The 14,741-nt window shown below is 40.1% G+C and overlaps 1 protein-coding gene across 4 annotated transcripts in view; it reads left to right on the top strand.

Annotated features, from left to right (window-relative positions):
- The window catches only part of LOC111244449 (E3 ubiquitin-protein ligase RNF19B-like), a 58,401-nt gene extending 44,541 nt beyond the window's left edge, over positions 1-13,860 (top strand). For all 4 annotated transcript variants that reach the window (XM_022791616.2, XM_022791615.2, XM_022791613.2 and 1 more), the window contains 7 exons: positions 88-358; positions 2,241-2,524; positions 7,238-7,460; positions 8,003-8,252; positions 8,712-8,912; positions 9,413-9,643; positions 9,994-13,860. In XM_022791616.2, the coding sequence (XP_022647351.1) occupies positions 88-358; positions 2,241-2,524; positions 7,238-7,460; positions 8,003-8,252; positions 8,712-8,912; positions 9,413-9,643; positions 9,994-10,220 (1,687 nt within the window). In that variant the 3' untranslated portion in view covers positions 10,221-13,860. The remainder of the gene's footprint in view (positions 1-87; positions 359-2,240; positions 2,525-7,237; positions 7,461-8,002; positions 8,253-8,711; positions 8,913-9,412; positions 9,644-9,993) is intronic.
- Positions 13,861-14,741: the final 881 nt, after the last annotated feature.

The following is a 14,741-nucleotide window of genomic DNA, read 5'->3' as shown; positions in this document are numbered from 1 at the left end:
TCGATTCTTGCATCCGTTAGTATGTTTACGCCCGGTTGCAAACCTGAGCCGTCTTACTTGCATCTATAACAATTCTCTTTATTATAGGCAAGATGCGAGTCCCGAGGCGGTCCGACAGCATTCGTGGAATGCTGAAAGCGGAACGAGTGGCCAAGGTCCGGATCCAGCTTTAACGGGTGTAGTTCAAAATGCTCATGGAGGAGGGGCGGTGATTGGAAAGGGAGGCGTTAGAGAACGCACCACTGATCAAGGAAGCCATCGGCAGCAGCAACAATTGCAACATCAACTATCGCAAGATGCCCCGACCCTCGAGTGTCCTCTGTGTCTTTTGGAGCTAGATCGGGAATTCTTTCCAAAGGTACACTTTTATGATACGTTACTTGTTTAAACAAATAAAGGATTCCAAATACGTTCGGTACTGGCGTCGACGACTGTTTCAGTGGATTCCAGCATCGAAGCGTGTCTGGCTACAATCTGCAGCTCACATGTCTCCACGTTTAATGGACAAACCTATTACCACTGAAATATCATGGGGCATACTCTACCTTTTAGCCATTTGTTTATCTGCCTTCGAAGAACCCAAAGCGAACACTTTAAAAGCGGTGACAAGCTCAATACTTCGAAATATAAATGTCGCAGCCAAAATCGTTTACCTAAATGGGGCGTATTTTTAGTCGAAATAGTTTTTGTTCACTTATATTAATGATAATGGACATTTTCAACGGCAAGCGGCCAACTTCGCTTTGCGGAGCCTGTAGCACTCTGATTAAGAAGACATCCGACCTTTCGTGTACCTTATTAATGTTCTAGCTATCCTGATCGGCAGCAGCTTTTAGAGTCAGAAGAGGTTTGCTCCGGTCCTTTTCAGAGGTCCCGACTCGGAAAAACGCAAGAGGACTTACTGAAAGGGGCGTTAAATGTAACCGAAAAGTCTTTTAGGGTAACATGGCGAAATTCACCAAATCAGTCGTAAGACGGCTTGCTGTCTGACAAGGCAAAGTGCACTGTAACTATAGCTCTAACAAACAAAAAAAGATTCGCGAAAGACACGGTTTTGGTGGTAGTAACACCAAATATCGTAAAATTTCCGAAGTAACGTTTAAATGATCACGGAACTTAACCAGGCGTGCCGTCCGACTTGATAGAGCAGTCGTATCTTCGGCTCAATCCAGGAAGAGATCAAATGTTTCCTCAAAAATGTATTTGAAAACGTTTGACATAGTTATGTACGCTAGAATTGCAAAGAAGTGACATGACAATTTTGACCGTCGTGTCTATGTTTTTCCAAAAAGATAAACTGCCCCAGGTACAGGTTACTGCCCTTCAATATGTTTCCTGTCTGTCCATTAACTGGCTCCATTCGTATATTTTTCTTCGGTGAAAAATAATTCAGCTCATACAAAAAGTTATTATGTATTTTGAGAGTTCTGAAAAAATACGGCCTATATTTCTTCTCAAAATGACAAACATTTTGTTTCCATATTCCACGAACGCGCACGGACATAAACTTCTGTTTTAGATTATGTATCTGAAGGCCTAGTCTATATGATGTCCCATTTCTCTCTATACCTTGTATCACTATTGTGAGCTGACGTGACCTGTCTTGTGGCCTTTCATTGAGAGCCATAGTTACTCCACTACTCCCACGAAGTAGAATTTTAAAGATATATTATTTAACGCGATGTCCTGTTGTTTACTAGGCTCGTTTTTAACGAAAGTTTTCTCAGTCGGTCAATCCTCTTGGTCACAGAATACTACTGGAAAACTTTAGTAGGTAGAGATGAAGTTTTCCCGAAATCCGACCGGAAGCGCTGAGAGTGAAACGATCTGTGAAACTCTAATATTAGCAGCGTCATTGGAAAAAACATTTTTTGGCTCTAAGCTAAGAGTTACTTAAATATTTGCTAAAGATATTCCGTAGTCATTTTACAACGGCATAGGTTCCTCTTAGTAAAAGTTCCTCGAATCGTTTGATTATCGATACCGGTGTACTTTTGAATTTGAACATAGTAGAATGATAAAGTTAATGATATCGGTAAGTGTGTAATGTTTTTGGCAACCCTGGTGCCAGAACAAGCAATACACCAGACACACCATTATAAGGGTTACGTACTTGATCCGTAACTAAGACTAGCGTAATAGAGATTATTTTGCAGTGTAATTTCTAGGCGCAGAATGCAAAACTAGCTTCTCAAACTTGGCTATGTTTTTTACGTATCTAATGTTCCCTTATATCACAGTTGACGCTGTGCTCTCATAGAGCATGCTGGGATTGTCTGCGCCGATATCTGCGCTTGGAGATCTCGGAAGGTCGGGGAAACATTGCGTGCCCTGAGTGCGCTGAAAATGTCCATCCCAATGACATCCAAAACATACTCAACGAGGACAACGCGGCGATGGCTAAATATGAAGCGTTTATGCTTCGAAGGGTGCTGGCTACGGATCCGGATTCACGATGGTGCCCGGCTCCCGACTGTACGTTCGTCGTTATAGCCAATAATTGCGCAACTTGCCCCAAACTTAAGTAAGTATTAATGTGTATCTAGATAATGTGGTCTGATATCATCACAGAAACTGGTGAACCGTATTATTTCAATAATTTTTGTCTAGGTGGCTTTAAAGAGAAAATGTCCATTGTATTAAACGTTATGTCTGGCCGCGACCGACCATAGCACGACCGCAGCGTTAGTATAGTATAAAGTAACATCAATGTATTCAAGCAGTAGAAACGTTGCCCCAACATGCTCCGATTAAGAGACAATGTACAGAAGTGCTAACTTTCCTCAAAAGAATATCAAGTTCGAGTGAAGCCAATATGGAACACAGGATCCCACGTTGGTTCGCACGGACCGATTGTAGTTGCTCATCTAATAATTCGAATCCGCTTGTGACATATAGTAATAATAACGACAAGAACGTCAGCACTGTTTTCATAGGGCGCCATGTTGAGCTTCAATTAGTACGGGAGGGACCGACGGGTGGCAAATGTTGTGACCAAGTGAAACGGATGCGGCCGAACGTTCGCCGAAATGATCACTCCCCATCCAGTTATTTCTTGTCAGCCACTCTGCTTGTGTGTCTCTCTTAAGAGGTATCCTTAGGCAGTACCAGCCTCAAAATGAATGCCACGCTCTAAGCGAGTTATTTAGCACAGCGCGTGCTTGTTGTCAGCCGTTTTACGCCAGTTTAGGTAATCTAATTTGGTGCCCTGCTGGACAGCGTCGGCCGTCTGCTATCTGTTGATGTCCACAACAATGCATCTCCACGTAAGCATCTATCTACCAGCGGTCTGAAAATAGATCGAACAAACTCGCAGTCCACTTAAACGCTTAAAGCCATATAATCGCCGCGAGAACCTCAACAGAGACTAACCGTCGACGGCGCTAGCGACTGGCCAATCAACTAACGACTTGGTCTTTAGCAAGACTCTATCGGCTGCGTAATGGACGCGGGACGCGACAGCAGGGCGACGACAATGCCAAGCAGTGACATCTCGCTAACGGGGTTGAGGTTCAGAACATACCTAATGTCGAAATTAGAATCCGAGCGTAGGTACAGGTGCGTTTCGTGCTGGAAGCGGACTGTCTAAAACAATGCTTATAACAGCTATAGCGGACGTAAAACTCGAAACATATAGATATCAGCTTATATGTGTTCTTTCGAATGCCCGTTCTTGATACCGATTGAACCTAGCTATCGTATGCTAAGCAAACGCCATAACTAGCGGTTAGCTACCACTGCTACTTGGGTTCGTCATAGCGTGAGAATACTGGACCAATGAAAACAGGAACAGTGGATGTCCTCGGAGCTCATGTTAATGTCAAGAGGCGATGGACCGTCACGGCTAAGCTGCCAGCTTGACAGGTCTTGAAGAACGATCTACCGATCTGTACATGCTGTCAACAGGACATTTCAACGAGAATTTTTACATAACAAAGAGAGTTACTCCTGACCGTTACATCTATTTAGCCCAACCTTTATTCTCCGTAATTACATCTGAAATTCAGGACCAAAACCACCTGCTAATCATTTTCAAAATATACCTTCGCTAATCCATAAATCATGAAGCTCATCTGAATGACTTCAAATATTCTTGTTGCAAATGGCTGCAAATGCCTATATCTAATATTCAGGATTATGAAAAAAAAAAGGCTTTTCGATGAGTTTTCAGGCCTTTTAATTCTAACCCCCATTGAAGGTTTGTTTTGTTGAAACGTTACTCGGATTTTGAAAAGCTGTATGGGGTGTTACAATAACACAGACTGTCGATTTCAAACAAAGAGGAGGGGTAGGGGGTCTACAATCTTAATGGGGGTTTATTCCGCGTGAAGAGACTGGGTAATCGTTAATACTTACTCGAATTCCGATGCGCTGTATGTTTACCGTAACTGCAAATTTATTCTATTATATTCCCCTGGAACGACCTTCGTCTTGAATAAACGCGATCGTGAAAACCATGGAAATGGATCAAAAAATATTTAGATTTAAGCGTATATATATTTGATGGTTAAAAATACATTAACGGCCTTCAGGTCAAAAGTGAACAAAATATGTTCTTTTGAGTATACACCACTTTAATTTACGGCCTTCCTACCATTTTTTCTAGTAATACCAAAATTTCGTCACTGTAGAACTTCTGTAGTTTCTAAGTAACACTTTTTCGATGACTTATTGTAATCGTTTCAGCGGTTTCCAGTTGATATCGGAATCAATTACCCGCTCGTTTCCGATTGCGCCAAAGACGTAGCGTAATTTTCTTTATCGTCAGTTTGGGTTACGCCGCCGATCGTGGAGCTTTTTCCTTACTTTTACCATGACACCTCTCGCACATGACTCTCATACGTGATTCACGTTTTTATGGCATGTGATTACCCGCTTTAGAAATGGCTCCTTTTTGGTTGCGTTCGTGTAGATTTTTTGCGGATAGAAAAACGATCGATGGTATTATTTTGCGTTAATTCGTATGGCACCCAAGCGTCGAGCCTCTTTTTGTGGACAGCTTTCGTCAAATCGTTTAAAACCATTTGGCGGCCCATGTCTACTTCCTTGACGATCTTATGGCTATTCACGCGTCGGTCTTTATCAATTTTCGCAGTAATTTTATAAGTTTTATTTGCTATTGGTCGACCACTGCGAGGAGCATCGTCCGTACATCAAAACTTCCACAGCAAAAGCGATAGAACTATCTGTGGGCCGTTTGTTCCAACAACGCATCTCGACTATAAACAACACTGTTTTTGTGGGTCCAGGTAACACTTCATTGATACTTTTATCGTAACAAAATTTTAAAGTATAACGAATTTGTGTAAACATCTCGCTTATACTCAAAACGCTCTGTGTTAAATCTGGATGAGGACATTACAACAATTTTAGCACATTTGCTATTTTGATGCAAACTTATATAAAAGTTTGCTTAAAAAAATTCGATAACAAATATAATATAGCCTATGTGCTTCCACAGCCATCAAAATAAAAAAAAAACCGACCACATAATGTATTTACATATACGCTAAAGCATCAAAGTTGGGAATTTTGTTATGATTTTCTGTCGTGTGCTAGAAGCGCCATCTATGACGGTTTGCGTTACTTAATTTATCAATTAATCCACCGCGATCACAGCTCCAATTCGGCACTCAAACCGCTTATTAGTAATTTTCGAAATTATTCTTCTTTAATCTGCATATAAAAATCATGTAGTAACTACGCGCCAAGTAGTCACGCATTAAAATGTCGCTTCAATACACTACGTAACAAAAATTCTTGCGGAATTTTTTTAGTTGATACTAGGTCTAAAGTCCTAAAATGATAAAGGCTCAAATCGGGCGAAAGATCCGAGTGGCACAAGGAAATGAAAAGTGTCTCAAAAACGCTAAGCGCTGAAGTTTAGCGTTTTTGAAGATGGCCCAATCGAACATTTGTACTTTTCTCTTCAAAACGGCCATCAATTTCTATGTTAAAGTTCAGATGTGTCACTATTGCTTGTTCGAGTAGTTTTCCAGCTCTTCAAATTTAAACGCCACCGAAGATCTTCTTTTTGATGGAAATTTTTCCGGGTTTTTTTTTAACAACCACGTGAAATCTGGTAGTAATGTATGTAGTTAATTTCAAACAAAAAAAAGCAAGGTGAAAAGATTAACCAACGGACAGCCCTCGCTCAAATTTTGAAAATGGCGCGCTGCTTTTTGCCCGTGATGAATCCCTTAGTTTGTTCTTGAAGGAATTAGCTTGAACATGGTACCATATGAACGCATGCTAATTGTGACAGTCCACGAAAATTTTCCCTAATTTGAACGTACTATTTTGCATATATACATATATATGTAGCTACTATGCGTAATAACTGCCCCGTTTATGTAGTACAACTTACGCTCAACTAAGCTTACAGCTCATTTCGGTATGTTCAATGTACGTTAGGGGCAATTGAAATTACTATGACTGCAAGTACTGTTTCTGCACTTATTACAGTTAACAATGGCCAAGCATCTATTGTCTGCAACGTTAATTACAGTGCTAATTATATATATATATATAGGTTTATCAAGAAGGTTGATGCATATACTGTTCCTCATATCTAACATGTTGTTTAATTGAGGTAGAGTTTGCGATATTTTCACGAATCCCTTATCAAGAGACTATTTTTTTTATTTATTTAGCGACTGATATTCCGCTCCAGCCTTGACTGTACATTGACTAGTTCATAAATATGCTAGACGTAACTAAGCGTACTGTGGGATTTAACAATACTGCTAAACAGGCCGAACGCTACGCTGAGTTTCGTTATCCTAGAAACTTGATAATAAACTCAATAAATTACCATGGCCAGAGAAAGAAAGACATTCTCTGCTTCATTTCTATAAATTTGTTTCTTTGCAATTGCTCGTTCTTCCGGTGGTACCGTTCACTTCAGTTGTTAGCTATCCCTCCGATAATGGTTGCGTATTATAGTTCTAACCATATTATATATATATAGTTCTATATATATATAATATGGTTATATGTATATAATATGGCTATATATATATAATATGGAACTATATATATTATATATATATATATAGTTCTATTGATAATATTCAAGATAATTTGATTTATTCATACGAATAGGTTGAACTCGAAAGAGTATTGACAACATTTGCTGCAACATTTCCTCTATGTAATCTGTTACGTTTTTTTCATTCGGCTTTGTTTTTCTAATCTTCCGTTTTCGGTTGTTTTCATTCGACGGATATCTGCGCAGGTGTCAACGGCCGGGGTGCGATACAGAATTTTGTTATCACTGCAAACAAGAGTGGCACCCGAATATCACCTGCGATATGGCTAGACAACAGCGTCAGGAAAATGGCACAGGCCTATTCCCGCCGTTTGCGTTCGCTTCGACATCGTCGGGGGCTGGAGCAGGCGGAAACGGCGGTGGAAAACTTTCGGGAAAAGAAGAGATGAAAAACTGCCCGAGCTGTGGTGTATGTATCGTGTTAATAAAGCATATTATAATAACTGAGAAGTTTGATGCTTTACAGGGTACACAAACAAAAAACTGTTTGTCCCTACAACAACAACAAACAGCTTTGTGTATCCGATACCTTCGGTGTTATGGATGACGTTATTAAATATGGTGTGCCCATGAAATAAGTTATAAATAATCGATCATTTAATAATGGTATCTAATCAAGTTTCTGTATAGCATTTGTAGGTAATCAGTGTGATTTTTACCATTTGGCGGAACAATACGCTACAAGTAATGTGCCAGGTGCAGCTAAACGTAAAAGCATGGGCTATAAAAATTACGTGTATTTCTATAGCCAAACTGACTATGACTAAGCTCTATTGTCATCTTGCTGGGCAGCCATAGCGCTTTATAGTCCGATGGTTCATGTTATGACAATAGAGTTGTGATTTGGCGTGAATATTTGGCTACGTTCCACATTTCTTCTTCGTTTCAAATTTATAAACAGCGATGACAGAAATTTGCAAATAATTATAGACGTTTTTTGTTTGTTTACAGATGCAAATTATTAAGGCCGACGATGGCAGCTGCAATCATATGACATGTGGAATCTGTGGCAAAGAGTTCTGTTGGCTTTGTGTTAAACAAATTACGGATCTGCACTATTTGTCGCCGTCAGGATGCACTTTCTGGGGTAAGAAACCATGGTCGCGCAAAAAGAAAATCCTTTGGCAGCTCGGTATGCTCGTCGGCGCTCCGGTTGGAATCGCTCTGATAGCCGGTATTGCAATTCCTGGTATTATTATTGGTAAGCACGAAGGCTTTATTTTGTTTAGCCATTGGAGACATCTATGTCGACCGGTTTCGTACAATTTTCAGTTTACATATGAATAAAATAAACTAAACTGCCGTTTCATGCAACGAACATAACGTGAGAAAAATACGAAATACGTACATCAGACGTCGGAGACTAAGTCCTTCAATTTATGCGCATGCATTACGGTAGTCCGTTTCGGTTGAACCTTACACCTCCTAGTAGGATAGAAACTGAAATAATGATGTAGCGTTTAGCTAACTTCGTGGCAGATTTGCTGTGTGGATGTATTCCGCCGTTTCAATAATATCAGCAAGTAGGTGTGTATGTGGCCGGAACATCAGAAGTATTAGTATACCTCGTATCGACTACATATACAACGCATTATATTCGTATAGATTCAGCGTAATTAGAAACCTTGTATTTCAAACACTGTTTCGTCTTTTCTTCCAGGTATACCTGTGTTTATCGGAAAAAAAGTCTACGCCAAGTGTCGTGGGAAGAGCGCGCTAAAGCGGAATGCCGCGGTCACACTCGGAGTCATTTTGTCGATGGTGTTTTCACCGATTGTGGCCGCCATAGCCGTTGGAATTGGAGTTCCGATCCTACTTGCGTATGTTTACGGGGTCGTACCGCTCAGCTTACTCAGATCTGGTACGTGTGAGAGCGGGACCAGGATGTAAATTCTACCGGTAAATGCACCAACGGTGTAGATGTAGACTACAACAGTAGATCTGAAGCAGTTCTCTACTGTAGCAAGAACAAAGTTGAATAGGCGGAAAGAGGCCAGGGTTGAAAACGTAGCTGAAAATCGATCTCGATTTATCCGTGTGACCGAATAACACGCGAAGCTCTGCCAATTATCTTTTTATGCACCTTCTTCTAACAACCCAATTGAAATCATGAGCACTACGAACAGTCCTGTCTGCATCCGATGACCGGAGCATTGTGACGCTTCTTGTACGCCCGCGCTTCTATTGGTAGAGTCGCATGGAGGCGATTTTACCGACAAAGATGAAGATAACTTCTACTGCGGCAAAAAAAAAAGTGTCTTCTCGATTTCCGACATATCTTGATTTCGGATGTGTCACCGCACACCGATCACGTGATTTCACATCGATCGTTTTGTTTGATCATTTGATGTATCTTGTTAGGTGGATGCGGGGTAAAGGCATCGTCATCCGGAGTGAGGCTAGAGTTCGACGAGGGCCCAGGTCTCTATGAACAGCAGGCCGAAGAGAGAGAAAAGGCGCTTGATTCGCATCGAGATCAGAATTCGCAGGAAAGGCAAACCCGCGGTAGCCAGGGCGGTCTCAGCCATTCGGCGTCATCCTCCTCACAACAGCAGCATCATCACAGGAGAACGTCGAAGACGACTATATCTGGTTTGTATATACACGAAGCATTCGATGCGGACCATTGGGGCCAATTGTCTAAAAGTTTACTAGAATTATGAACTGATTGACTTTTCAAGTTCAATCACAATGAAAGATTTACTATAGAACCGTTGCAAAAAAAAGAGAGAGAAGCGGTCAAGGCCTTATCAAGCCGTAGTCATTAATGATTCTAAGTGGACATTAGATGCAATGTAGTTGAACCATCGGTCAGCAAAAATAAAAGAAGAAATGTATGCGACTACTTGCTTGTAGACTGCGCATAACAATCGCTTCGCACTAATTGTGGTGTCCGTTACCGACCGAATTTTTACCGATTTCGACCGAATATTTTTTTTCAGGCACGGAGGACCACATCAGCATCAGTGTCGGTGATGTTGACTCGGTTCTGAGCGGGCGAACTCAAGAATCTGGCGGCGGAGGATCCTGTGCAGGTGCGAGCGGCTCAGGCCGGTTACATACGGTCACCGTTCACATGGAGCAAGATCGAGCGAACCAGGACTCCACGAGAGCGCTCGCTGGAAGTCTCCTGAACTACGATCCACCTGTCAACGAAGGGACGAAATAGAACTGAACCGCAAGTAGCCAACGTTACGCCTAAACACCTCTGCCTTGCCCCCTTGGTAAGACAAACGAGATGGAAAGGACATCGTTTCTCAAACGTGATTACCACGGCATCGAAGACAAGCTATTGGAGCACAGCAGACGCAGCACTTGACATATGGTCAACTACCCCTTTCGCTTATATGAGTTGTCGGTTGGTTCTAACTTCTAGCTAAACAAATCTAACGCTATAACAAAACTTGTCTAGGCAAACAGGATACAGGTGTACGTGTTGTAAGGAGGTACCGAATTCGAAAGAAAGCTGTCAAAAAATTCATAAGCAACTTATCTTCTCGTCCGCTCATCTATCGACGATTTGGTCATTAAGTAAACAAACACTCAACCATATTAATGATTAGTTCGATATAAATAAATGCAGCCTTTTTTTCAAAATTAATATGCATAGACCTAGCTGTTGGATACACCTAAACGACAGAGTTTTGAGGTCGATATTTCGTGATAATCGTTGTGTAGTCTGTGACTGTCTGGCGTATAGCCTGGTACCGCATCATATAGAGTGATATGGCAGATATCAAAACAAAACTATTCGAAGATAAGGAACAGCGAAAGAAGAAGCAGTAGAAGTATGCGATTCGCTTCGGGCACAATGGCGTGTTGCATTGCCATCTCCCTTGTTGTCATGATATTGCTGTCTTCGTTAAGCTAACCTAATGCTATGAGTCGCGTGTGCATTTGTTATTTGTGTATTAGAGTTTATACATCCTTGGGGGCCCCACACTGTCCATGTGTGACTCAGTAGGTAAGAGGGGTGACCTAGCTGTAGCATGAGCGCGTGCGTATAGGTCATGATGAGCCTTAAAAGGAATGGCAATTAATTTTTGGCCGAAACTGACCAGCAAGGCAACAGAATAATGTGAGAAAAAACAGAAGCAATTTAAATATGGTGGTAGTTTGCATTCAAGATGGTCTGTTAACCAACAAACAATTCCCAGCGGCAAATACTGTCAGTAGTTAGAAAAACTTTAAAGCTGATCTACGATGAAGGTTTAGGTCAGGCGTAAAAGTCCTAAATTAATTGCGATTCGCTCATTTGCGTAGAAATTCGCTTGATTTAGTCTTTGGAACGTTACTCACTAAACACTGAATGACGTACGTGGTCAATATTATTGTAATATTAATATACATATAGTTATACATTAAATGCAGCTTCAGTCTCACTCAGCTAGTAGCAGACCCTGACTATCTATCCGTGGGACTTCTTGCTAGGAAGTTTTATTTATGACGGCTACCGCTAAATCCTTTGTTAATCTTGACATAACGGAACCGTTCTGCGTTGTTGGTGGGCTAACTTACCGAAAACTACGCGAATTACATCAGTGCTGCTATGATAAAACGTAGTCGATGGAGAAAAGGTCGCCTGCTGGGGGTCTCTGTATAGGGGCTAAGTCAGAGAGGATATGGGCTTAAGTGTGTACGTATTTTCCTTGTATGTGGTTATATATACGGATTGCAAGTAGCAGGTGAAAAATTAACAATATTTGGAAGAATCGAATAGCACGAAACGGTCGATCAAGCGAAAGCTTGTGTTGTCAATGTATTTGCAAGATATGCCGTGAGTACCAAACGCTGTGTACAGATGTAGCAGCTCACTATAGCGCATATACATTAAATATATATATATATATATATACATGAAATAATATATACATATATTTTTAGAAGAGTACTCAGCCAAAGAAACGCGTTCCCATACCTTTGGGTATGGATAAATCATAAAGCACTGTACGAGTTTGCACGCACGTAAGCGTGATTTCGTGGGCTTTTGAGGGGCAGGAGCAAAATGAAAAAGATGGCTTAGACCCTTAAAAGCAACAAGCGGCTTCAAATAAGAGGGCTTACAAGTGTGGTTACGTCGTTGTGGGTAGTTTAGTTAGACCTGATCCAGGTCACAGTACTAGGGAAGAAAAGACACCTAAAACGGATTACATGCACACGTCTTGGGGGAATGATTAGAATAGAATTGTTAGGTGTACCGACGCTGCGAATCTGGTAGTCTACGACGGTGCTAAGTCGAAACTTTTGTTCCAGATTCGATATATATATATATATATATTGCTGACAGACAAAAACCATTTACGGGGTGGTGCTTCAAAGTGACGAAACGTTGACAATGATTATTCCCAATATTATCCCTGTCACACATCCCATCTAGATGGAAAAAGATGTGCATTGCCATATGTCTCATCGATCTAAATATATATATATATATATATATATATATATATATAGAAAACGACTACTGTTAAGAATTTTGTTGGAAAGCAAATGCCATGATACAAAAGTCTGTAAAATAGTAAAATGCGAGAAATGTTTTTACAGTAAAAGAGGTTGATGCAAAAATTTATTAGCAAAATCCTACAAAAAAGCGTAGAAATGTCGCGGTATAGGATAATATAACGATGAAAATTACGCTACGATATGATGCGATTATAGAGGTAGCTGTATGTAACTGAATTAAGAAATTTCTATAAGCTGTACGCCTGGCTTAGTTGCGTAGCCTAACAATAGGCGTAGCTGCTACCGCTCGGTCGTTTAACTTTACTTTGTACTTGTATTAGCGAAAATTTACAAATATGCAGATTTTTCATTTTGCTTCATCCCTACCTGCCTCCTTCTTTCATATCTGACTTTAGCTACTGATGTAATATATAATGAAGAAATGTGTAGAATCATTATTTGATAAAAACAAAAGCGCCTAACCAACACGGAAGTCCATCAGCAGGTTCAGAAATAATGGCTTGTAGTTTCGTTGTCAAATGAAAACAAGTGGTTTTGCTTAATCTGTTCGGCGTAGAAGAGATGTGTGCATTCATATCTAAAATGTGAATTTGAATGTTGACTAGATAGAAGCAAAAAAATAGTAAATTATCAAACGAGCACATCTTGGACGCTACCTCCGGGGAAGCAAGGGGGTCTCCCCCACTATAATTTTTTTCGATGATAGCACAGGTGAGCCTGTCACCAGCATGAGCACTACAGCAGAAGCAACAATGGCAAAATTATTTAACAACAACAAGTTCAAAAAACAAAAAGTGAAAACGATACAGAAATAGTCCAAATGCAGGTTCCCGAAATCCCCCGACCCAGAACGGCAAACTGAATCAAAGGTGACTACGTTTTTTTCTATGGTTGAAATAAAAACAAACAGAAAATGTAATGTAGAAATACACACAAACAAATGTTTTTATATATATATATATATATATATATATATATATATATATATATAAAGAATTATTGATTATTACGGACTAGAAGTGGTAGTAAATGTTGTTACACAAAGATATACTTTAGGTCAGAAACGAAGGCAACGCTTGGGCAATTGAAGGCCAAGTTACAGATTAGGTTAATACTAGGCTCCTAAGACTAAAGAAAGTTGGAAATGTGATTAAAAAGGTAATTGGACGCGAAGTTGATTATTAATTTTAATGATGATGATAGTGTTGTAACAACGCTATTTGAAGACGTAATGAGAATTATGTAATAACGGTCGTGTGGAAACAAAAACATTGTATATAGCGACAGAAGTGGGAAAAATACAACTTTACCGTAAATACTGCGAGTGAAACTCTGCGTATTCTCAACGAGTTTTGTGTTCTCAATTTGGTCATAGAGAGTATCATCGAGGTTAAATAAGATGAGTAGCTATAGTAAGACGTAGTTTATTTTTGGCCTCGCATGTGATGGTAATTTTGTTATGTTTTTAAATTTTTTAGCATACAAATATTTCGAATAAAACGTCACTCAGTGTATTTTTGACGGATTCGTCATTCGATAATTCCGTCAAATCATTGAGTTAGTCTAGTACTTTCGAAAAGTGTGTCTGTACATTGCTTTTTTAACCTTGTCGGATAAATATTCTTCATTGTTTCAAACGTTCACTTAGGCACTTGTTCTACGCATATCAAATATACGCTTGTAATTTCAACTGCGTGTTTAATCAGTAGTTAATTAGAACTACAGGGCGTGCAAGTACTTCGGGAGCATCATATCAAGTCCAGGAAGACTTTGTCGCGTGTTTGTCTTTGAAATAGAATTTGTTAGATTCAAACATTCACCCGCACAATGAAACATGAGGTTCTAAGTACCTGCAACAACTATTCAAAACTGTAGTAGGTATAATCATCGCTATTACCAGTTGGATCTATTAAAACTTGATGTTATATTTTTATTTAGGAGCGGCAGTACTCCTCTCAATAGGCTCTCAAGTGTGGACGTCTGTGCTTGTTTTCCATAGAAACTCCAAACCACAAAAGACACCCATTATGACCTCTCGAAGAAACTCAGCTATGCTGGACTATATACACCACACTGATAACACGTGCACATTGATTCTAGTAACGTAGTATATTATAGTCATATTCTCACTAAACCGCAGATTCTTGTATAGTCACCGTTACCTATGCTATGAGTTCTAGCTTGATCTTCTATGCATAACGCAGGCATGCTGTTCTCTCTCTCGTTC

Source organism: Varroa destructor, unplaced genomic scaffold (genome assembly GCF_002443255.2).
Source record: "Varroa destructor unplaced genomic scaffold, Vdes_3.0 BEIS01000002.1, whole genome shotgun sequence".
Lineage (NCBI taxonomy): Eukaryota > Metazoa > Arthropoda > Arachnida > Mesostigmata > Varroidae > Varroa > Varroa destructor.
Note: the sequence above shows the minus strand (reverse complement) of the source record. Positions and strands in the feature narration are given on the sequence as shown.